Source organism: Argiope bruennichi, chromosome 6, assembly GCF_947563725.1.
Source record: "Argiope bruennichi chromosome 6, qqArgBrue1.1, whole genome shotgun sequence".
NCBI lineage: Eukaryota > Metazoa > Arthropoda > Arachnida > Araneae > Araneidae > Argiope > Argiope bruennichi.
Genome location: NC_079156.1, coordinates 127,854,214 through 127,881,214, shown reverse-complemented (window position 1 = coordinate 127,881,214; position 27,001 = coordinate 127,854,214). Strand labels below are relative to the sequence as shown.

Here is a 27,001-nt window from a genome sequence, read left to right as displayed (position 1 = left end):
TGGAGGTTTTGGAAAAGCCCTACGCTTCAGATACTACTCTGAGTTAAAAAAAATACATTTTTGACATTCTATTTATCTTTATAGGAATGCGAAAATTCAAAAACACTTTGAGATAGAAATTTAGTATACGGCATTACGACCAAATTTGAAGATTTCGATAAAATTTTGATCTAAATTTATTACCAGAAAGTCTGTCTTTTTAGCTGTTTGAGAGTATGTGAATTCTATAACTGCAAAAGAAAGAGTTTTAAATGAATGAAATTTAGTACCTACTTTTTTCATCAACGTACAGTTACTTTTCATTTTATACCATATTTGTCAAACGATTGACCATCTGTTGGTGTATTCTAGCAATAAATTAAATAAATAAAATTCCGTATGCCTTTTTAATTAATTTATTGTTCTGGTTCAAATTTTGGTGTCAATCGGCATGAAAACTGTTTAAAATATTTGTTACATATACAGTGGGCCACAAAACTGAGTATACACTTTGGAAACTTGGAGACTTTTTGCAATAACAAATTAAATATTGCTTTAAGATAATTGAAATTTTTACCTTATATACTTTAGCCTATGCTTTACCGTACTATACTAATAAAATTGTTACGTTTATTTATTTTTCACGAAAAAAAAAATACAAGATCTGAGACGAGAGGAAAAACAACACCACAAAAATAAGTATACACCTTTATTAATTTCCTTTTAACGTACAAATTAATATTTTGTTGCATAACCTTTTGCTTTAATTACAGCTTGTAGTCTTCTGGGCATAGATTCTACTAGTGTTTTAGTGGTTTCAACAGAAATTTTAGCCCATTCTTCTCTCAGAACCTTCTTGAGAACTTCCTTACTTGTGATTTCGTGCTCATGTACAGCTTTCTCTAATTGCGATCAAAAATTTTCGATGACGTTTAGGTCTGGAGACTGGGCTGGAGTGTGTAATTGCTTCCTGCAATTGTACAGCAAGTATAACTGCACAATCTTCGCTTTATGCTTGGGTCGTTGTCCTGCTGGAATATGAAGCTTGATCCAAGCCCCAACTTACTGGCACTTTTTTTCAAGTTATCATTTAAAATCCCCAAATATAAATGTTTGTCCATAATACCATCAATAAAAGCAAGCTCTCCAACTCCTCCAGCCGACATACAACCCCAATCGAGGACAGATCCACCTCCGAACTTGACTGTCTTAATGGTGTTTTTAGGTGCCAGTGCTTTCCCAGCTTCTCTCCATATTTTAAATCGTCCATCGCTTCCGTAAAGATTAAACTTACTTTCATCAGAAAATATTACAGTGTTCCAGAAAGAAATAGGCTTTAAACGATGTTCTTTGGCGAAAATCCCTCTCTTTTGTCTATTCATATACTTGATGAGTGGCTTTCGTATTGGTGTACGACCATGAAACCCATATTGGTGAAGGGTACGTCAAATTGTTTCAACTGAGATCTTTTTCCCGATTGTAGAGGACATCGATAAAGCTAGTTTAGAGGCACTCACCCTCGGATCTTTCTTTACTGAGTGAATGATCTTCCTCTTCGCTGTAGTAGTCAGTATTTCTTTACGTCTTCTTCCAGGAATTTTGACCACAGATCCAGTTTTTTTATACTTCTGTAGTATTTTTTGAACACAACCATGAGTTACACCAGTCAACGAAGCAATTTCTCGAAGAGATTTGCCCTCTTTCGACCATTTTACAACGAATAAACGTTCAGATTCAGTAGTTTCTCTACGAGAGGCCGTTTTACGATTTTTAATGAGAAAAAATACTATTTAAAAGCGTTGAAGTGCAATAGCACGTGTTATAAGCAGCAGCTACTCCTGAAACTCTTTAAAAAAATTTGAAACTGAAAAAAGTGGTGGCAAAATTTACAAATATAAGAAGTGTATACTCAATTTTGTGGCATGGTTTTCTATCTTTTCTTCTAATCGCTTAACTTTTTTCGTAATAAATAAGTTAACTATAGAAGTGCGTTATTATAGGATGGTAAAGCAAAGGTTAAAGTATCTAGGATAAAAAAATTGATATATTTTAAATCAATATTTAATTTGTAATTGGAAGAAGTCTAAAAGTTTTAGAGGTGTATACTCAGTTTTGTGGCTCACTGCAGATTCAGTTAAAATGCTGGATTAAAATACTAAATATCTACTTTTCTTAACTATCGTTCATGGTTGCCGTGCAAGGTAGTCATGTGGTCTTTCAGAAGAGCCACAATTTTATGCTGTGGAAAGAAAACCTTTAATGGAGAGTATGCGAGGAAGGTTTGGAAAGACCTTTAACATTAGTTTAACACGCATCTCTGATTGCCTGAAAGTAGCGACTGTGAACAAGAAAATATAATTGAACAAAGTTAATTAAAGTTTTGTTCTTATGCAGATTAAAACAGATAAAAACATCCTAATGAGGTTGTACATTCTGACTAGTCGTTTAAATGGATTTTAGTATTAAATTATTATTGAGCTCACCGTCTCAATTAATTCAGGTATTTAAAGACACATTCTATTAGCAATTGTTATCAAAGTATGAATGCCATTTCCCAATCCATGGATTTCAATAATGTACTCAAAACTAGAAGATGCTAATTTCAGATATTAACCACTTCTGAAGTTCTAGCATCTTTAACCCTTTGTACTCGAGAAGTTATCCTCGTTCGCCACTTTCTTTCATGTGGCATTTCAAGCTGGAATGTCTTCGAGTGCAAAGGGTTAAATTATATAACTTATCAGTTTCTGACAAATTATAAGAACGTTTTATTAAAAAGCAATAAAAATGTGTTCATGGTATTTCAGCTTGCAGCTGCTTGTTTATTGAAATCAGGTTTTTGAGGGGGTTCTTTATTTTATTATTATTCTCGAAAGTTCTAAAAAAAGTGGAAGTTTACTTTAAAAAAATTGAAGGGATGAAAAAAGAATACAAATGTAGCATTTATTCTTATTAGTTTTCTTATGTTCATTTATTTGTCTCAAAATATGGCATAGTATCCACTTCACTGATAAATTATCAAATTATTTTCTCGCTTAGAGCTCTCTGCCCAATTTTTAAAACTTTATTCTTACATTCAACAGCTCGTATTGAGTTTAACAGATTAAAAACAGGTTTTTTTTAATATAAAAGGCAAAAGAAAAAGAAAATTAAAAGCTTTATTTTATATCTCATTGATTTGAAAAGTAATTAGATGCATGATTATTCATGTAAATATGGGGCTTAATTTTAGTGCTTCAACCTCAAAATATGCAATCACATTATTTAGTTGTTAAAAATAATGCATCTTAGATTTTTTTTAGATATAAAAATCAAGAAATGTCAGTTCAAAGCTCATTCTCACCTGTATTCCATCCTAATGTTAGTATCTGGTTTATGAAATTTGAAATATTGGCTTCAGTTACAAAATACACTGCGAAGCATTGAACTGCTTTAGTTAGTAATTCAAATGAGTTAATAGAAAAATATAACTTTTAGAAGCATAATATTTCCATAGGGTTAAGATATCGATATGAGTTATTAAGAATTTATTTTAATCTTAATTCCACAGTTCATCCGAATTTATTTCTTTGAGTACAGGTTGATTCTCCATCCTCTTTTTTTCAATTTTTCTTTTAACAAAGACGATATTTGGGAATCAAATTTGAGTCTTTTAACTAATTAAGGATTTCAGCTACAGTTTCACTCCAGACAAATTTCGTCTAGTTTTTTTTATGTTCCCTTGGAACAGAGGAAACAAAACCACACATGCATTTGAAAAACATTTATTCAACCGATTAAAATCAAACTTTTATGTAGAATTTCAATTGCATTCTCGAGAACATATCCACATTTCATTTATCTGAATTTTTTTTTATTATCTTTTTTAATTTACATACAAATGCATAAACACTCGGTCCCTTCATTTCATTCAAGATGTGCTAGAGATTTTTAATTTAGATGCTAAAAGAATACACCGAATTTTATCCATCTGAGTCTTTACGTTTGGTAGTTATCATGTTTGCAGGCACTCGAACAAGTACAAAGACAAAATTCCTCTCGATAGATTTCGTTAAATTCTTATAGAATTTTATGACTTTGGTGTAGATCACAAACTGAATTATATTTCTTCTAATTAAAATATTTTTGTATTATTGTATATTCGAAAAGACAGCCAAACAACCATATTTTTAAAAAAAATCTGTTTATTTATTTCAGAGGTGTGTGAGAAGTAAAGATCCATCAAAATATCAAGATATAATTATTGACGATTATAATACTTAATTTTGCTTATTTCCTTTACTAGAAAATCAAAAGGTCTTTATTAAGGACCAAAATTTGTCGTTAATAAAGATTTCAAATAAGTAGTTTCTGTAACATCTTCTCCATGGCTTCTTCAGATGAATATTTATTAAATAAAATCTTACTGGATATGTAATTCATTTTGCTACATAAGAAACCGTTTTGTTCATTAATCGACGCATTTTCCTTATTTTCTGTCAACATTATTTGTACATTCAATTATATCAGAAGAAAAACCACAGTATTAAAAATCTGGAACATATAATAAGTTTTAATTGATTGTTTGATTTGAAGTTAAACCTTAAAAGCAAGTAATGTAAAATTTCAAGAAAATTATTAAAGATATAATTTATGTTCAAAAGTATTCAGCATACAATGTTCAAACGACACATCATTTCTTGAACATTAAGAATGAAGAAAAGAAAAAATATTAGTAACAAATGATTGAATTTTAATTTATAGTTAAAATATATTGTTGTAAAATTTGTTTACAATAAATTTTATTCTGATTACATGCGGCAAAATGTATTAACCTTGAAAAGATAATGCTTAGATTTTTATGATAGTGAAAATATCATTTTTGAGCAGCAATATTTTCGGAAGTTTATAATTGAGAAAAAATGCAATCGTTTTGCTTTTTTTTTTATTAACTGAGAATCTAAAAAATATTAAAACAATTTCTTCCAGTAGCACAGTCAAAACATACATGTTCCAAGATTATTTCCTTGAAAGAAAATGCTTTCAAAGTGTTAATTAAAAAAGAGAAAAAATCACAAATATATTCAATTCTAATATAAATTTTATTAAAACATTCGTAAGTCACATTATATATCTGTGATAAAATTCGATTTTTTATGTATAATAAAAAAGAAATCCTCTCAGAAATTCGTCATTCATAGTAAAAATGGATTTTTCAGGTTTCATTAAGTTTTCTATTTGGAATAAATACAAATATTGTTGGTTAATTAAACAGTAAATCCTAAACTATTGCTTACAGAACTATTGCTCCTAAATTATTGCTTCTTCATAGATTGGAATTGCTACTATTATTTAAAACATGTATAAGTTATTATAAAATTAAATCTCAAAATATGTGAATGAACAGAAATGAAAAGAAGAATATCGTTGTATTTTCGAGGTATTTTATTTTGAAGTAAAACCAAAAGAAGAAGAACAATTGATTTAGCCAAAGGAAGCTGAACACATATGTGTAGCATCAACAAGTAGGAAATACCATCAATATTAAAACCAATTAAGAAGATATAAATAAAGGTAATTGCTAGATAGAATTAGATATGAAAACTTTATGCTCTCATGTCAAATATGTTTATCAGTTGTCAAGTAACATTCAGTACCTTATAGATTTGTTATCAGAAAAATAGGCTTCGTCAAATATGTAAAAATCATACAGTAATTTTTTAAATAAAATTATATTAATTAATTTAAATATTCAATTCTATTAAGTATTCGAATTAATTTCATACTACAGTCAAAGAATTAATAATTCACTTATGCATTCTTTGATGCCTAATGCAAACGCTGTTGTACGTTAACCTCTTTCCACACACTGGGCATTTATAAGGTATTTCCCCTGTATGAGTCCTGATGTGTACTTTAAGACTATATTTATAACGAAAAGCTTCTTTACAGACATCACACACGAAAGGTCTTTCACCCGTGTGAGTCCGATAATGAATAACCAGAATATCTTTGCGAGAAAACTGTTTTCCGCATGTTTCACATACAAAGGATTTTTCACCAGTGTGTATTCTGTAATGTCTTTTGAGGTTTCTTTTCTGAGAATATATATATATATATATATTCAAATTCTGCACTGTAATGGTTTTTCTCCAGTATGTTTTCGATAATGATTTGTAAGCCAATTTTTAAATTTAAACTCTTTAGTACAATTATCGCAGATGAAATTTTTCTTATGGGGACGTATTCTTGAAGGTCCAGCTACCAGATTGCCGTCTTTCCTGGAACACAAAACTTCTTTCTCGTTTTCAGTCCTTTCGTCACTGTTACTGGAATCTTCGGAAGTAACTTCAGGTGAAATAAGCTCGTTTTTTAGATCCCATGAAATTTCAAACTTGACATCTTTCCGTTTATTATTTCCTGGCGAAAAATCAGAATTCATAGAAAAATTCTTACTCACAGAAATATTTTTATTTTCAAAAAGAGCGCTTTTAATAACACATTCCAGGGAATCCATAAACAAATCTTTATCATTATTAAGAGATTGCCATTTGATCTCTTCAAGAGACATTCGGCATTCTTCGCTAGCTTTCCCGGAGGTTGAATTTGAATGATTTGATCCACCTTTGTTTTGCTCATGGAGAGATCCGGTGTTATCTGTTGTTTTCGTGCAAGCCGACTTAGAGCCTCTTTCAGAATTGGAGGAATTTTCAATATTTTCCGGTAAAACATTTACTGATGCATTTTCATTATTCGCTTGAACGTCCAATATTGGTGTACCAGGCAGATTTCTAATTTGTGCATGGTGCGAGGTTGTCTCAGTAGAAATCTTCATTTTTCGTTTTCTATTTGAGACAGGCAGAAAGAAAACTTTATCATTATTTTCATTTATAGATGAATTCATTAGTGTAGTTTTTTCACTATCATATTGTCGAGCTTCTTGATATAGAGTCTCATTATTATCATCCTTTCTTTCCTTAAATGTGCCCTTTCGGTCACCATTCTTTTTATTCAGCTCTTCTGATTCTTCTGATCTTCGTGGTAAAAACACATAGCCATTGTTCTTGTAAAATTTGCAATGGTGAATCTCACCGTAAATATATGTTCTATTGCATGATTGACACAAATATCGAACCATTGATATTCAATTAGAAAGTTTAACTTATAATAAAACGTATACGAAACTTAGCTGTTATGCAAACAAACTTTTAAGCTGAAACAAAAAAGTAGCTGTTTATTTGAAGGAATCAAGAATTCAGTTTTCTCCAAGCAATTTAATGCTGTAGGATGATGTCATAACGTAGATTTGGTTTGATTAAAGAAGATACAATCGATTTTCAAAATATGTTTTTATTCGCTTTATAAACAACGTGCTAGAGCTTTCTGTTTTAAACTGAGGTCCAGAATTTGGTTCTAATGTAATATCAGATATATAAAAATTCAAACCATTTTTCGCTTATCTAATATATTCAGGAATCTTGAATAATTTTAGTAAAAAAAATGAAATAAGGTGAAAAAAAACTGAAAAATTGAAATCTGCTTTCTCAAAATTCAAGTTATTATGTGAGAACATTATTTTTCAATAAATTGCTTAGTGCTAGAAAGCGATATTTGAAATTCAGAATCAAAACGGAGACGTTTTGCTTTGAACTTTGATGGTTGTGATGCAGAATCAAAATGGACACATTCTGTGTTTGAAGTTGAGTGTTGCGATTGAGAATCTGCAACACACTGCCTACGTTTACGCTTTCTTCGTTACCGTTGTGAAGATATTTTACGTTCATGTTTAATTCGATCAGCTTCTAATTTTAAATTTTCATAATTCGTTTTTGTTTATTGAAAGTTTTGTCTCTGAAAGTTTGATTGAAGGTTTTGTTCCTGCCTCTGTTTGCTTTTTCGTTGCCTTCTTTCGTTGCAAGGCTTCATCATAACTAATCAAAACAGCATCATGCTCTTTTTATGTTCTCCTTTCCGTTCCCTGGTTCCTAATAAAGTAAGCGACGTAAATGTGGTGTCGTTCGGTAAAGAATACCAAGTAAAGTGTATAGATACCAGTCGTATAGAAAGTGTTTTCAAAAAAAAAAGTCGACACCCTTGCTCGAAAACTCAAATTTTTACAACTTGAGAGCCTTTAGAGAACTCAATGATGGTCTTCTATAGCCCCGTAGGATTACTATTTTTGGAAACCCCATGTCTCTAACATATATAGTTTACGAGATATAACGAAAACCATCTACGCATGCGCATTAGAGGACTTCATGGAGGGGTCTTCAATAGCCTCAAAGGATTAATATGGTGAAAACCCATTGTCTTTTACATATATAGTTTACAAGATATAACGAAAACCATCTGCGAATGCGCAGTAGATGACTCCATGGGGATCTTCTATAGCCCCGTAGGATTACTATGATGAAAACCCATTGTCTCTACAGCAGGTCAACCTTTTGAAAAACGCATCTGCTTTCAAAGAAGCATACATAATAATAATGCAATACTGGTAAAAGCAGGTGAAACAGATGAAGATGAAAATTACCATTTATGCTTTATTCATTGCCTACGTGATTTTGAGCTTCACTTATTCATTGCCTATGCAAGCTTAAAAACTTTTGACCAAACACAATGTAATGTTCTCACATGATAATATCTTCTTGAAGTCTTTGATTTATTTAAATTAGAAAATATTGATAGTTTCTTTTTTAAAAATTTATAATTCCACTTTCAGTTTATATTGATACTTCATCTTCTTTAGTTCTTTATTCTTCTTTTAACAGATACGATATATTTTTGATTCAAATCTAATTCTGCCACTGAGGTAAAGATTCAAGCTTTATTGCAGCCATTTTACTCCTGGTATATTTCCCATATTTTCTTGCATTTTAGTAGAATGCAAAACAAAACCAAAAATGCATTTTCACCTTTTTTTAAACGGATTTTAATCATTATTTGATGCAGAATTACAATTGTAGATGAAAATAAACTCATGCCAAATTTTATTTATCTAAATTCTTTTGTTTTTATCATGTGAGACCATGATATTGTTTTTGGTCAGGGAGTTTTGAAGCTGCGTAGGAAATGAATAGTTGAAGCTTGAAATCACGTAGGCAATGAATAAAGCATAAATGGTAATTTTCATCTTCATCTGCTTCGCCTGCTTTTACCAGTATTGTATTATTATTATGTATGCTTCATTGAAATCAGATGCGTTTTTTAAAGGCTGATCTGCTGTTAGAGACAAAGGGTCTTCACCATAGTAATTCTACGGGGCTATAGAAGACCCCTCATGGAATCATCTACTGCGCATGCGCAGATGGTTTTCTTTATATCTCGTAAACTACGTATGTTAGAGACAATAGGTTTTCACCATAGTAATCCTACGGTCGAAGATCCCACATGGAGTCATGTACTGCGCATGAGCAGATGGTTTTCGTTATATCTCATAAACTACATATGTTAGAGACATGGTATTTTCACTTAGAAATACCCCCGGAAGTACTTTTGGGTCCATTGCGCATGCGCAGTACAGATTTTGCATAATATTGGTCAAAGCAATGTCGGATCGATACCATAGAGTTCCCAGGATGCCGATGACGTCAACTTTTGGTCAGTTCGAGTTGTTATATCTCGGCTTCTATACAACGTAGAGATGAGTCCGACCACAAACACTCGTTTTGATTAATAGATGTATAATGAGATTTTTAGCGAAGCTCGTACCTCGATAGGGTCTGAGATAAGGTCTCGAAATTTACAAATTTCAGTTACATTGGTTTTGCTCATATCATTGGATAATACTAGCCGAGATGCACGTAACTATATGAGTTTCACATTGCTTATTTGACAGACATATATACTTGAAAATCTTATTCTTTTAATTTCATCTTCATTAATATATTTTTCGACATTTTTGAATCTCACAGGAGATTTGAATAATCAAAAGAATCATGAAAATACACTGAAAGCAATAAATTCGAATCAACTGCGGAACTCAGGTTGAAAAATGGGTCTTCTAATGCCCGCATCTTCTACCCAACTCTGTTTTAGTACGAGGCTTTTTAAATCATGTTTTTTAAACTAATTGGTTTTCAGATTAAGCTAAATCAAATAATATCAAAGGTAATCATAAATGAAACAAAAATATCATAAAGCGAAGACTGATTTTAGATATTTAATTTTATTTCTTCATTGGAATCGAATCCCGCATTAAATTCTGGACAAAAGGGCTCTAGCATGTTATTTAAGAAACGATCCATTCATAATTTATTCAAGTTTCGTATCTGTTTTAACTGTACAACGTGTTTTGAAATTTGAAAACATCAGCACTACAACTAAAGTAGAAAACTGCTAAAGAAACAGAAATCCCTTTTTCTTCTCCTCAAGAACAGAGTCTTGTACAATTTTCATCAGACAGAATTTTAATTAAATTGAAAATAATGGATCAATATCTTTGCAAACGTTGCGGTAAGACAGTGACACACGATGAGAATCACCCTTGCTTCCTCCACAAGAAATTTGACTACAGGCATTCACAATCACGGCCAGTAGAATCGGAAAAACACCATGATGAAGTAAAAGACAAATCTACGCAGAATACGAATGACGATTCCCAGTGTTTAAGGCGAGCTTCAGGGAAAAAAGGAAGTAAAAAATCTGAATTCATAAATTTGTCTTTGTTTCAAAATAATGAAAAAGAAAAATCGCTTTCCTCAGTGGAAAACCCTGGTAACACCATTTCAGAGAATTTCGGTAATGAACAACTAAGGAATTCTTGTCACAGTTCATATTTTCATCCCATTTCAAATGTTCAGGCGATTGAAGTCCAAACTAAAGAAAATGTATCATTTACTGCTTCTTCAGAAAATGTTGAATCCGGTCACAGAACTGAAAACGACCAACCCGAAACTGATGAAAAAATGATAATTGCCATCGGATCAGGTGGTGTTGACTTACAGAAGCAAAGAGTATCAGGTTTATCAGACTTGATCTATGCAACATCCGATGAAGAATGTAAAATGTCACTTGAAAATAGCAAATGGCAGACTTTGAATAAAGACAAAAAGGGTTTTATGGATTCTATAAAATGTGTTATCATAAATGATCTTTCAGATAATAATAATATTTCTGAAACTGCGAATTTGTCTGTGAATCCTAATCGGTCACTAGGATGTAATGAGCCGAAAAATGGCAAAAGGCAAGTGGCAGAGGATGTAAATGATGAAAATATTTCACTACAAATGTATTCTCAGGTCCACAATAAGGACGACGAGAAGGAACATATCTCTTCGAATAATGAAGACAATGCCGTGGCTGGACCTTCCGGATTATGTCCTCGTAAAAAGAAATTTCCTATGACCTTAGGTAGGAAAGATACAACTAAAACTAATTATCGAACGCACACTGGCGAGAAGCCCTTCATGTGCGATATATGTAAGAAACAATTCTCTTATAAATCACATCGTGATCAACATTACAGAACGCATACTGGCGAAACACCCTATGTTTGCGATGTATGCGGGAGAAAGTTTTCCCAGATAGGAAACCTCAAAAGACATTACAGATCCCACACAGGCGAAAGACCTTTCGGCTGCGACTTCTGTGAAAAATCTTTTGCTCAAAAGGGTGATCTCAAGATACATGTTATGACTCACACCGGTGACAAACCTTTTGTGTGCGACTTCTGTGAAAAAAGTTTTGCTCGTAAGTCTAAGCTCAAGACACATATTATTACTCACACCGGTGACAAACCTTTTGTGTGCGATTTCTGTAAAAAGAGTTTCCCTCGAAAGGATAATCTAATGATACATATTCGGACCCATACTGGAGAAAAGCCTTATAAATGTCCAATTTGTGGAAAGGCTTTCATGACCAGCAGCGGTTGTTGCAGGCATCAGAGGAGAAGGCATAAGTGAAATCAACTTGTAAATAACAGAAATAATTCTTTTAAAATTGTATGGAAATATTTTACATTCTTAACCGAATCGAAACAATTTTAACTCAAAATGTTAAAAATTTTATTTTTAAAATTACTGTATAAATTTTACTGATCCGACGAAGCATATTTCCTGATATCAAAACTCTCAGCTACTTGTATTATATTAATCATTGACAATGAAAATATATTTTATGTTCAAATGCATTTATATCTAAGAGTCTTAATACGGTTTATATGTTTTTAATTTTACTTAATATTTCAGTAATTGATAATAAAAATACACGTTCCGCTCGCTTCCAATAAAAAAAATTAATTATTACTTGTTTTAGTTTTAAGACCGAATTAATTTAATATCCAAAATTAATGATATTTACCATTTTATTTTTAGTTTTTCAGAATATTTGGGAAACATTTTAATGCTAACTTAGTGCTGTTTTTAAATAATGGTACATATTACAAATGAACAAAAATACGTAGGTTCGGTTAATAATTGTTATAATTGACAACACTATTTTGAACTGTTGTAAGCAATATTTTTTCCACTTGATGATTTATTAATGAATAATATTTACTGCAATTAGAAAATATATATAAAACGCAATACATTTTTGTAAAAAGTTTAATAAATGTTTTTATATTAGACGTAAGATTCCAATGATTTGGGATATTTTTTTCCTTTCCTGAAAATTTCTTTGTGGTTATTTTCTATAAAATAAATAAATTTATTGTCATTTTTTTCCAATGATTTGTGTCATCTTTTTCCTTATTGTGTATAAAGTTTGAGTTGACACATACAGGAAAAATAAAATACGCAAATTTGTCTAATGTGCATTTTTAATTCTGGGAATTTGAAGGTCCAAACGATGTTTTTGAAATGTTTCTTCGTAATTTAATTAATTAAAAAACAAGTGAAATTTTAGCAAGTTTGCACAATAATTTCCGAAAAATTAATTTTACACCATACAAAATTCGAAGAATAATCATTTCAATGTTACATGTTTTAACGTGCATTAGTATTTTCTATTTTTAAAAAATTAAAAAAAAAAAACATCTTTTAAATTATTTTATAGCAATATATTTAATTATAGATGTTAAACCTTGACCATTTCTTTCTTTTTATTAACATTTCATTTTATATTTTTTCATCCATTGTTAATGTTTAAGATATCATGATTCCTCTTATTTTTTCGTGTTGAGTTATTTTCAATGTAAAGTTTTCTTTTATTAAAACATTTGAAGGTTTTTTGAATTTTAAATTAACGTTCCGTTTCGAATTATGCGGGACTAAAAATGATTTATATGTATGTATATTTAATATCGCTGCCCTTTCTTGTAATATAATCTCATCATATTTCGAAGACGTTTTGTGCTGATGTGCCGGGGCATTTGATCTTCAAATCTTTTCTCTTACATTTAAATGCATTATCATGTATTCGAATCTTTCTCCTGGGAATGAATTCACTGGTCTTTATGTATTTAACCCTTTAAAGGGTCATTTTTTTCTAGTCATATTATGTTAAAATATTTTTAGGTTTGAAATTAGAATAAAAAAAGGGGAATCATTTAGCTTATTAGATAAATTTAATTTGATTAATTAATTAATTTGGTTAATTAATAATTAAGTAACAAATCAAGACACATAATTTTTTCTGAGATTAAGAACTGTAGCATCTAAGTTTCTGACTTGCTAAAAAAATTCGTCAGAACTTATGCCAACCTACATAATTTCATACAAATATTGATAAATTTGTCGGGAAGCATACTTTCCACGGCCCTGGAAAGGGTTAAAGTAAAAATGTTTTAAGCTTTGCTTTGATGTCTACCAGCGTATTAGGGATATTGCCTGCGTTAGTGATAAATTGAATGCATGAAAACAAAATTTCCAGGTTTAATCTACAGATACTGGATGACTGTTTTTGAAGAACAATGCATTTGTGTGCAATCTGGTTTCTAAAGAAACTGTTGCAAGGAAAAGCAATAATTATTTGTTAGAGATTTTTTTTTTCTACCAAATATAGATAATATTTTCTTTTTAGATTATGATTTTGGGCTTAGAAAATAATGCATTCTAATTTCATTCAATAAAAAAAGAATTAATTTTTTTTAACAGAATCCAAATAAATTTCAAGTTGTGTCTTTTCCGAGGTATTCTGCTCTGTGTCTTAGTGGTTTCAACCAATTTGCATTAAATCATGGTGTTAAGTTCACATATATGATGTATGAGGTTATGTATGAAGTTGGTGCGTACATTTTTCATAAAGAAATTTATTTGAATTTTTATATTTTGTTTGATTTACTGGCAGAATTATTTGACCTTAAATCTAGTCTTCTTGAATTGATGAAATATTTCTTCGACTTACCTTCGAATCAAACTTCTGGGCATCAAGTTTAGATATTTTTGTGTTAAAAGAATCCTAATTCGATCCTGTAATAAAGCATGCTATAATAAGTTAATTAACATTAATTTGATCTACTTCAAATAATGTTTTTTTCAGTTAAATTTATAATTGTTTAGAAAGTGCAGAAAATTTTTTGAATGGGGAAAAATAATTTTTTTTATATCACAGAGATATGTTTCTATTTTTTACATGCTGTTATGAAAGAAAATGAAAAAAAGGAAAATGTATTCTATTAAGAGTTTTTTTTATTTAATTACTGAAATGGATTATCAATGCAGATGACAAAAGACGAATTTGGATCAAGGATATCTCGTGTCCTGTGTTTTCTAATGAAAATCTGTTGAACTAATAGGATTTTTTTAATAATTACTTTTTGCATAAAGATAATTCATTTGCAAAATAAAAAAAATTTAGAAAGTTTTACAGAAAGTTACTGAAATCGAAGGCTTGTTTTAAACCTTAGATGTCGGATATTATATTTGAATCCAAAAATAGAGCTTAAATTTAAGAGAAAAAGCTCTAGCACTTTTTTAATGTAATTTTCATTCATTAAATATAATTTAAATGTAACAAAAAATTTAATTTTTATAATTAATCAAAACAGTACGCCTATTGTATTATACTGCTAGAAGAAATTGAAACCTTGATTTCTTTTTATTAATATTTACTGAATATTTTTGATTACTCGAAAATATAACAGCCTGATTTCTGTGTCAGTCATGCAATAGAATATTAACTTCCGGTGAGATTCACCCGCGCATTTTTTGTTGTTTTTACAAAAATGACAACTTATATTCAGCCTTTTGATCAGAAACATCAGGCAAAAATAATAAAAAGCATAATCAAAGGTCAAAGAGTTATAAAACATTGATTAATGGAAAATTCAAATCACATATTAGATAACTTATTGTCAGATGTTCTAAAAACAAACGAACCTGTGAAGTAATGAGTTTTCCGACAGTTGATAGTAATGAAAGAGTCTCTCTTATGCACTTCCCGAAGAAAGAACAAAAAGATAAAACATTTTTTTAGGAAGACTTGTAACAATGAGCAACTTTTGAATACCCATTATACATTATGTTTGGATTCTATTTTAGATATTCGAACGAATGAAGTCCGATCGAAAGAAAATGCGTGGATGGCTGTGAAATGTCGCTCAAAGAGAGCAAATGGCAATCTTTTAATAACGATAAAATGGTTTTTATGAGTTTCTTAGAGTGTACAACCCAAAGAATATTTTAAATAAAAAGATTTTTTAAATTACGAGTTTAATTGTACATTCTGGCTTCCCATCAGAAAATATACAGAATAATAATTATCGCCATCTAATGACATGATCTAAGTTTCATGAGGACTAGCAGAAGATCTGATGTAAATGTCAGGACGGCTAGCAATTTTATCTGATGTAACTTCTTTTTCCACACTAAAGGTGAGGACAAGGCTGCCAATGTAGTTGATTCTGCCCATTCCAGAAAAGTTGTCAATGGTGAGAAATTTTCTCAAATGCATCGTGTAAGAGCAAAATTAACTTCTGATTCTTCTAATAAACAGTTCAATGGAAAAATCAATCTTGGCACTCATAATTGAACATACAGTGGCTAAAAGTCCCTTGTGTATGAGCAGTATGAGCCTTGTTGCAATGTATGAGCAGTAAAAAGAAATTTGCTTAAAAATTAGTCTCTTGAGGCATTGCAGAATACACACTGGTGAGTAGCTCTTACTTATGAGATATATGCGGAAAAGAATTTGCTCCGAAAGTACATCTCATCCATCATCATCGGTGAAAAACGAGGCTTAAACGTTTGGTGTGTGATATGGGTAACAAAAGTACTTCTCAACATTGCAGTCTTATGATGCATGTCAGGACTCACACTAAAGCAAATCCAGTTGATGAAGAGATTTTTACTAACAGCAGCAATTGCAATTGACATCACAGGAGAAAATATGAGTGAAATTAAACAGCACATTTCAAAAATAGCAGATATGCACAAGAATGGGTGAAATTTCGTTTAATATTCCAAATGAAATAATATTTAATAAGAGTCGCAACAATTTAATTCTAGTTACATTGCGCAAATTCAATTGTTTTGACGAAGTACATTTCCTTATTTCTATCCACCTTCGTTAACTAAAAAAATGATGGATGGAAAATATTTCTTAATAAGTTATGTGTATCTAAATGTCTTTTCAATATCTTTGTTTATTTACTACACTAGTAGCCGGGTTTTTTGTTTCTTCCAACTCTTAAATTATGAATGTCATAAGTAACTGGAAATTCTATAGGGATAGGAAGCTGGGTTCTTTTATAAATTTTATTTTAAAATGGTTATTTCCAATGTCTTTCTTTACCATTTCATCTTTTAATTTAATTTTAACGAATATTTATATTTTGACAAAATTTTTGGTAGTGATAATGGTATTGAAGGTAACAATAGAACTCAACAACTGTCTTTTGCTTGTAGATGGGAAATTATCATTCTCAATAAATGGAAGCAGATGTTTTTTTAAATATAATGTTCAGTTAATAAATATTATTTCAATTTGTTTCAACAGGAAAATTTCTGAAAATTAAAAATCTATTTTTATTGGTACTGATGAATTTTTCAAAGAATTCTTTTCTTATATGCATTGGAATTTGCTTTGCAGATATTTTTTTTTCTATTTTATTTTCTGACTAGTTTAATAAAGGTTGCTATAATTATTTTTCATTTTTTCTTCTTTAGGCAATACTTTTGGGTTATTTTCTACTTAGAATTTATTAAATCCGATTCATTAAATTCAGTTATTATTTTACTTTCATTGAATTTGAAAACAATCCATTCATCTGGAAAGAATGCTGAAAGTAATTATTTTTCTTCCAATTAACTGCTAATTGTGCCAATTATGTGAGAATCAAAAGGTTTTAAATATTTTTCTTCTTTGAAGATTAAGTTTCGCATGTATATAAGTTGAATTAAATTGACTCTCCCATAAAAGAGAAGGAAATATTAATAGTTGCTTCTGAATTGCATTTTTAGATTTAAGAGCGAAAATGTTTAGTTTCAAGATTCTTGAATTAAACTTTTTTATAGTTCTATATTTAGACATACTTAGCCCCTTGATGTACAATGACGAGTCTGATTCGTGGATTGAATTCCGGAATTTTCAATTTTACATCTAAAATTGAGTAAAAGTATAAAGTAATTACAAAATTACCTTAAAAGTGATTTTATATCTCAAATGTCCCCACATTGTCAAAATAATTATAAATGATCCAAATTGAATGTATCATCTTATTAGGAAATTAAGTAAATTCGTAGGTCAAAGAGTTATTTATCTATTCAACGATTTCCTGAAGTAAATATTTTTTATTTTTTATTAAATTTTTTCTCTGTTATGCCTTTCGTGGTTTTTTTAAAAAAAATTACAGGGTTTAATTTAACAATTAGTTAGCTATTCAAGGTTTTTCTGTAGTCATTATTTTTATTTATAATTAAACAAATAGTTGTCTCCATACGTGCATGGGTCGCTTTATGTTGATGACCTCCACTTCTATTGTGCACATTTTGACACATGTCATTTACAGAAAGGCATTTTCAAAATGTAGTGACAAGGATAACGGAATGGGCAGACATAAACGGTTTTTTTTCTCCTTTTGTTAAATGAGCGCAATTTTGTAGGCGACGTGGGCTTCATCCAGATGCAGAGATTTTGCTATATGTTAGTACTATTCCAATGGTGGCGGATGAAAAGTTTCTGGGTATGTTCCTTAATTCACAGCTGACATTTAGAATACGTATTTCAGATATGAAAAGGAAATTCAACAATAGCACTAGATCTTTAAAATGTCATCATGCGGAGGTGACTTCCGCTGTCTTCAAAATATTTATAGATCCTTGGTTCTTGGTTCAAACTTGCATATTGTAGCATATTTGTTGGGTTTGCTGCTAAATCAGTATTATTTTCTTCGATAGCATGCATCATCAGGATTTTCGACTCATCTTAGGTTCACAGCCCGTACTTCATCACGGAAGAACTCCCATTGAAACTGAGACGCGAAAAACAGTGTATGAAATATTTTTTTATAGTCAAAATAGATCGCAAGCACGCAGGATAAGACTGAGTACTGAATCCCATCTTTGATACACTATATGCAAACAATCCCTCTTATACCTCAGCGTTCGGACATAGCATAAGAAAAATTCTAAATTACCACAAGGTTGAAACCCATATCCCATAATTCACTGAGAAAATCCGTCCTTCATGGAAAAATTTTAATACTAGCATAATAGATGAATTAAATGAGTTTCCGAAACAAGAAACTTCCCCCTTTATTTATCAGCAGTTATTTTATTAATATCGACAACATTACAAAGATTTTAGAACACAGGTGGCTCAAAGTCAGGGAATCATGTCGGTTCTGCTGTCGTTTTTAAGAATTTGGCTGTTGTTGAGTTACGACAATGTTTTTCACTCAGAATGTATGCAAATTTTATGATTTTAAACAAGATCAGCAGCTATAATGAAAAAAAAAACAATAATTGCTAGTGTATACAGATTCACGGACTTGCTTAGAGGCACTTGTGAAAATATCCAAAAAAAAGCCATTCGCTTCTACATGACGCATACAACAAATATTTAAAACTCTTGCACCGCTGTCAAGGTAATTTATTTTGTTGGATCTCAGGACACATTGGAATTGTTGAAAACGAGAAAGCAGATAAATCCGCAAAGGAGCCCAATAGAAACTTCTGACCCTATTTTGCGGTTCCAGATGTTAAAAAGTTTTGAAGTCCAAAATTAATATTAGTTGGCAGGAAATCTGGGATGAAAACATATATAATAAGCTACTATTTATTCAACACTCCATCGTTGGTTTTAAAACATGTTATTTTAACAGGAGAACTAATGTAAAATTTGTAAGGCTATGTATTGGGCACTTGTATTTTACTCATCAACATTTACTTAACTCCGAACAAGCCCCAGTTTGCCCAAAATGTAATGTACATTTTACTGCCCATCCTATTTTAACCGAGTTTGACAGTTTTAAAAATTATTGGAGGAAATAATGTGGAGATGTCCATCCTCATTTCCTTGAATTATTGCGTGATTCTCCTCGTCCTCATATTTTCTCATTACTAGATAAAATCGATTTTATGAAAGTCCTCTAATTCGATGCCCTTTAATACTTCAGTGCCTTTCATGATTCCTTTATTATTATTTTTTCTAAAATCATAAGTATATCTATTTTCGGAAGTTTTGGCGGGAGAAACACCCAAAATTTAATTAATTTTTTAATTAATTAAAAATTTAATTGAGTAAAAAAATCACTTCAAGGTGCCTCCAAGGTAAGCTTGTGCCAAAGGTGGTAACTGTAGGTTGAATGGTCTGGTCTGTAGAACACCAACACACACATTTAGAGCTTTATTATAAGTATAGATAAAATGAATTACACTTTAATCGATTAAGTCAGTCTCTAAAACTGACTGATTTATGAATATTTAAATACCCTTATTCAATAAAAATGGGTGATTTTAGAACACTTCATCGACCGCTTCAAAGATGATATCTAATATTATAAAATTTTGATTGTTATAAACTATTATAGTTAAAATGTAATAAATCGATCGTATTTGATAGCAGTAAACAAAAAACTCCTTTTACTTATTTAAAAGTATAAGTAATATTCCGCAGAATATGATTCCTTAGACCACAGGACTGTAAAAATATCATGATTTTTTTAAGTATAATTATTTATATGCCGAAAAAAAAGTGTTGTTCACGTCATTTAAATCCTTTTGAAAGTGAAACTAAAAACTAATTTTTATGAAGAATCCGAGAAATTTTTGTTGGCTAATTCTCGAGAAATTACATGATTTATGAAAATTATTCTGCAGTACACGTAAGACTCAAATGCTGAACTTCTCAGTTTTCAATTCTCATATTTAAAAAAAGATGAATAGTTTCAGTAAAAAAGTTTTTATATTAATGGCAGTTTAATCAATTCCACTTTAAATTAGTAATAAAATTTTACGGGAGCTGACAGTAAATTAGAGAGATAGTACATTTAGGCTTAACGTCTTTATAAAAATATGAATGATTAATATGACTTTCAAATTTTGAAGTTTAAAAACATTTTTATGAAGAAATTATTGAAATACAAGTGACATAAAATATTTAATTGAAAATTTTAACGAGCATTAAAATTGGAGAACCGGCTGGTCGCCAAAGACGGCAAGTTTGATAATATAGAAAGGTTTGTATTGATTAATGCAGCCTAGTTATGCCTGGAATCAGGTTTGAGGAATTAAATATTTCATAACCTAATGCATATTACACATGTTTGTGATTCTTCAAACAATTAGAATTGAAATTTAAGGGAAAAAAGAGATTATACCGATTTTGAGTTGAATACAAAATCAATAAAATGGATTTTTTTTTTATAATTTTGAATTAAATCGAAACAAAAATGTTATTGCCACATAATGAATAAGAATACTGATTGAATAATACAGAATGCTGTAGATTTTGTATATAATTTGCGTCCCTTACTTTGATTACACGTTAATATTTTGTATAAATAAAGTCATTAAATTCAGATACATTTTGATGATACAAAATATTTTAAGTAACAATTTATTTGTTCATCGATAAACATTATTTTGGATTTAAAAATAATATAAAATAATAATCTTATTTTGGATGAGAATAGAATTTATTGATTACTTTCGGGAATTCAAATTTTCCATTTATATAGCTTGATGTAAAATATGGTTTGATTCCTTACGTCAATAATTTAATTTCAGCATAAATTAATAGCATGAATCGTTTTTTTTCCTCATTATCCGAAAACGGAAGAAAGCCAGCTGTTATTAAAAACTACGAATGCCCATTCATATAAAAGGGAATATTCGAACCTAAAGATTTTACATTTGATTCAATAATTCACTGTTTACATTATAAATATCACAATAAAGTAATCCCTTTATTATGTTAATATTGTTGAATGCTCGACAGATTGTTACACGAATCAAAAGAAACTTGTATGATTGATCTTATTCTAGATAATTTGGTTTCGATGTATATTTGTTTACGCAAATTATTTGGCCTTGTTATAATCTTAGTTTAAAACTAAGCTTTAGTCTTCACTGATTCAAGAATAACCTGCATCATAAAATGCAGATTATATTTCATTAGTACGGAGTTTGATAATGACACATTAGTGGTTTTGAAAAGTCGCATATTTTGTAATTAATCCCTTCCGGAACGATTTAATAATAAAAAAATTGTGCATATAAAACGTTTATTGTATAATTCCTTCATTAAGTATAAGTATATTATTGATATGAATATCAATACAATTAGTTATGTTCACATTCAAGACATATTCAAAAACCTCTGACTTCGGATTACCACCTAGTTTCGCGAAATCAGAAAGTTTACACCAGGCACTCTCTTAACCTTCTTTATTTCAGGGCACATTATTTTTTATCTTATTTTTCAAGGACACTGAAGATTTTAATCTGTAGCTATAATGAAACAAAATTAAAGAGAGATTAAAGAAATGGCGTTCATGCCATCCAAATTCTTCTGTGTGCTCGTTGCATCTTACAACAATTGAATACACATTCGCGTACTCTCTCTCTCTCACACACACAAACAAACAGGCTTTATCATTAAACACGCTCCTTGATGAAGAAAATGACAGCCTTTATGAACTTAATAAAATCGTCTGAACCTTTGAAATGGTATTTTTGAAATTAAACATCATGTGAATAGATTCGAAACAATCGTCAGTCGAGAACTTGCAATATCATGTATTCAATTTAACTGGAAGGGAATTATTAAATAATTTGGCTGCAGAAATAAATATTAATAGATTTATGCAATCATACAGAGCGGAAAAACTTTTGTTTATTTTTCCTCAGAATAGTGAAACAAATGTAACATGTTTCTGTACTTTTGAACCGTTGATATCCGGCAAAAAGAAGCGTTAATTAATAGTTTAATCTACAACCGAAGTTGGATGATAGATTTCACTTTATTTTAAATTTGGTCAAATAATTCTCAAATTAACAATATAAATCGAAAAGATCAGTAGCTATACAACTATCAAATCCTAATTTAACCTTCAGAATTAATTTGCATTTATGTTCAATACTCCTTAATTCCTCAAGCATGTGTAATATTTTTGTACTGTAACTAATAATATATCAACCATATATTTTTAGAATGGGAATAAATTCCGTAAATAAGCCAATTTATATATATATATATATATATATATATATATATATATATATATATATATATATATATATATATATATATATATATATATATATATATATATATATATATATATATATATATATATATATATATATATATAGAAAAACGATATCACGAGGAGTCAATCTTGTTGGACTAAAAGTCAAATCAAGAGAGTTTTCAGGTCGGATTCTTTTTATTTTGGTTGAATGTTGTTTCTATTTTTTTCTTTTTACTTTATTAACTTGGTATCTATTACTAATTAGGTTATATATATATATATATATATATATATATATATGTGTGTGTGTGTGTGTGTGTGTGAATGTTTAATCGATATTGCCCCCCCTCCAAGTGCAACCTGGTAAAGACTATTTTTATTTCCATCGTCTTCTTTATCATTGCTGGAACTATACATATGATTCGGAACACATCAAAATAACAAAATTGAATCTCTAATACGTATGAGTAAAAAAATAATGAGATTTAAAATAAAATCTATTCTTTCTCAAAGCGAACAATGATTGTTGGGACTTGTGGCGCAAGATTTTGAAAGTTATTATTCTGAGATATAAAATAAATTGCAGATGCATTGTTTAATTATTAAAAAAATGAAGTAACAGATTTTTTTACAAAAGTAAGAATTAATTTGAAATGAAACAAAAATGAAAAAAATGAAATTAGTATTCTATATTGATGACAAAAATAATAAAAGCTGTTTAAATTTTTCATGTACGTGAAAAATTTATTATAAACAAGATAGACAAAATGAGCTGTCTGTCTTTTTTTTTTATAAGAAACTTATAGTTAGTTATTTATATGAATTAATCACCTCCTATAATTAGTAAATAAAATTTCCAAACTACGACATCTGCAAAATTTCCAGTTTTAAAGAACTATACAGTTGTCCTGTGTTATGTATAAAAAATTCCTGTTGTAGAATTGGGTTCCATATTCATCATTAAATTCTTGTTAAAACTTCCACGAAGCTGTCATTCATTTATATTCATTATGCTTGCAATGAATAGTGTCCTCAACTGAAGAATACTGTGCTGTTTTTTACGCTAGTATTTGAACACATCGGAATATTATTACTTATTATTGAATTTGCTTCTCGATTCCTCTAATTGCCTCATTATAATTCTAAACATTTCAAGCATTCAAATGCTGCTTAACCATTTAAGCAGCATTTATTTTTAAACCTTAATACTTCGTTTATTTCATATTTTTTTAGACTTTTTTCATTTATTTATAATTTTACGGAAAATCACACACTAAAAACTTTTAAACGTATTTGAATCCTATACATTCAAAGAGATGAAATACAGAGGATTCAGTTTAATAATTAATGATGTATGGTTTAAATATTGAATATTTGGCTTGAAATTTATTAATTATAAAAGAGTGTTAAATTTAGATGAATATTAAAGTTCCGTTACATTTACTTGAAATAAAAAAATAAATATTTAAAAGAAGTTTATTTAATATTGAGTGTATTTTGAAGTATTTAATGGATAAAGCTTTAGCGCTAGGAATGAAATACTGCAGAACTAAAAGAACTTCACTTGGAATCTGCGAAATTATTTCGGAAAATTTTCACTTTTATCCTTTTTTTGAAGAATTTTGAAACCGACGAAACAATATGAATTAAGATTTTATTTTCATGTAATAAATAAAAAATCTTCTTTTTTTCATAAAAAAATATGTTGAATATCCTTTGTTTACGAAAAAAATTGCATTCATTTAGGAATATTTATTTCTTTATTATACTAAATTAAGTATTCTTTGAAAAGAAATTACTTTCCAGCATTTAACAGTATGGTGATTATTTAAAATAAATAACAAAGTTTTGCTCGTTTTTTTTAAAAAAAATATTTTCTATATTTTAAGCAAATCTGTATTGAATGACCATCTTCATATCGAAAGATGCTCAAATGGCGTGGAACGTACTAATAATCATTAACAAAATTTTCCCTTGCTTAATATTTGAAATAGAAACGTCAAGAGGGATAAAGAAGAAATGGTTGCAGGAATTCATTCCAGATTTCATTTTACTGATATTATATTTCTTCTCAGTCGTCTTCAAAAATAATTCTTCATACGCAGTGTAATTACCGAAACCTATATAAATTAAATAATCATAAATATGCAGAGAAAATATTTTTATCGGCACAAAATACAAAGACAAAGGAATCGTTTCTTATGGGTCACGAGGAGCAGAGTCAGAACAATCCTAATTTGATCGCATTATAAAATATTAATTTAAATATTTTTTAATGAATGTCATTGAAATTGAAAGCAGTTCATAGCTATATGGTCAACCGAGAGAATATAATCATAGAAAAGGTTTTTAATAAAATGTACTGAAATGTAAATTCTTATTTCATAGGCATGTATATTTCAATTTTGAAATATTATCCTTTTATTTTGATCTTGTTAATATCTTCTGTCACATACTTACACATCATAGGACTTTTGAATGTCCAAAGGAATAATGACAATACATTCACAGTCAGAAATTCGAATCAACTTCAGGGTTCAGATTAAAAAGTCTTCCATCAAACATGCCCTCCAGAGTAACTGTGCTCTAGTACGGGACATTCTAAATCATATTTTTTATTTTAACTTAATTGGTTTCAGAAAAAAGAAATTTCAAATAATAAAATAGATAATTACGTAAAGATAAGATTTATTTTAAATATCAGGTTTCGTGTTCTTTATTAGAATCGAACTCAGAATTTAAGTTCAGGACCAAAGACTCTAGCATGTTACTTAAGAAACGATAAATTCATAATTTATTCAAGATTTGAATCTACTTTAACCGTAGAAAGAGCAGGGAAATATAAAAACTCATCACAACGCCTACATTTTGAATCTACTAAAGAAACAGAAATCCCAGTTTCCTCTCTTCAATGATAGTTTATTATACATTTTTGATCAGGCAGTATTTTATCTAAATTGAAAATTAATGGATCAATACCGTTGCAAACGTTACGGAAATATAGTGACACGAGATGAGGATCCCCCTTGCTACTTTCACAAGAAATTTGACTACAGGTATTCACCATAAGAGCCAGTAGAATCGGATGGTTTTTCAAACCAGATTCGTGCAACAACTGATGTAGAAAGTCAAATGCGACTGGAAAATAGCAAATGGCAATCTTTAAAGAACGATAAAAATAATTTCATATACTCTCTAGAATGTGTTATCAACAAAGCAATTTCAGATTGTAAAAAAAATTCTGGAACAGCAAATTTGATAGCGAATCCAGATCTCCCATCAGGAAGTGAAGAACCGGAAAATGGCAAGAGGCAAGTGTCAGAGGGTGAGACTAATGAACATATATCACTGGAAGTGCACTCTCAAGGTCACAATAAGAACAAGAAAATGGCTACATACGTGAAGGACCCTATCCCTTTCAAGGAAGATGACAATGCCGTGGCTGGACCTTCGGGAATGAGTCCTCACGAGAAGAAATTTTCTTGTAGTTTATGTTCTAAGGAATTCAATTATAAATATAATCTCTACAGACATTATTTAACCCACATTGGCGACAAACCCTACAAGTGCGATGTATGTGAGAAACCATTTTCTCGGAAATCACATCGCGACAGACATTTCAGAATCCACACTGGCGAAACACCTTATGAATGTGAGGTATGCGGAAAAAAATTTAATCTTAAAGGAAATCGGGACACTCATTATCGAACCCACACCTGTGACAGACCTTTCGTGTGTGATGTCTGCAATAAAGGTTTTATTCGAAAGGATCATCTTATTAGACATAATAATACTAAGCACACTGCTGAAAGGAATGCCTTTTAAATGTCCATCATGTGAAATGTCTTTCGCAAACAGCAGTGATGGTGTAAATCATCACAAGAAAAGGCACGAGTGAAATTGATTTGCAAAGTATTGAAAAAAATTGTTTTACTTTAGTATGAAACTACTTCGAATTCATTATAGAGTTGAAAAATTGTAATTGTTACAATTTTATATTTAAAATTTCTTTAGTAATTTCACTATTTTGACAAAGCATATTTCTAGATTTTAACACATAAGCTATTACATTTTTAATTGGGTTAGGACGATGAAAATATGAATTTCTGATCAAATGACTTTTTATTGAAGTATTGATTGTTTTTAATTTTGTATCTTTTCTTGTAGTTTTTGATCCTAATCATTAAATCTTAGGAAACGCAAAAAACATGTTTCTGCTCCCTCAAATACGACAATCACTTTTCCTTATTTTGGCTTTATATCATAAATTAAATATTTCCAAATGTAATGATGTCCATTTTTAACAGTCTAGTTCTCTCGAGTATTTGAGCAAAATTTGAAATACCAAAAGTAATTGTACGTATTATATTTATTTAACTCAACAAAAATGTTTGGGTTTGAATAATAGTTGTAAGAATCGATTGCAACATTGTGATTTTGAATTGGTGTAAGCAGTATAGTTTTTAA

The 27,001-nt window shown here is 29.8% G+C and overlaps 3 protein-coding genes across 3 annotated transcripts; 2 read left to right on the top strand and 1 right to left on the bottom strand.

The window, feature by feature from the left end:
• Positions 1-6,082: 6,082 nt before the first annotated feature.
• Positions 6,083-7,096, bottom strand: LOC129972046 (zinc finger protein with KRAB and SCAN domains 8-like). The gene has a single exon (XM_056086026.1). It carries the CDS (start codon positions 7,094-7,096, stop codon positions 6,083-6,085), a length of 1,014 nt encoding a protein of 337 aa, XP_055942001.1.
• A 3,289-nt stretch (positions 7,097-10,385) lies between these two features.
• On the top strand, positions 10,386-11,861 carry LOC129972044 (zinc finger protein 233-like). Its single transcript, XM_056086025.1, has 2 exons — positions 10,386-10,593; positions 10,663-11,861. Exons 1-2 carry the CDS (start codon positions 10,386-10,388, stop codon positions 11,859-11,861), a joined length of 1,407 nt encoding a protein of 468 aa, XP_055942000.1.
• A 13,805-nt stretch (positions 11,862-25,666) lies between these two features.
• Positions 25,667-26,359, top strand: LOC129972043 (zinc finger protein 600-like). Its single transcript, XM_056086024.1, has one exon. The coding sequence runs from the start codon at positions 25,667-25,669 to the stop codon at positions 26,357-26,359; it is 693 nt and encodes a 230-aa protein (XP_055941999.1).
• The last annotated feature ends 642 nt before the right edge of the window (positions 26,360-27,001 follow it).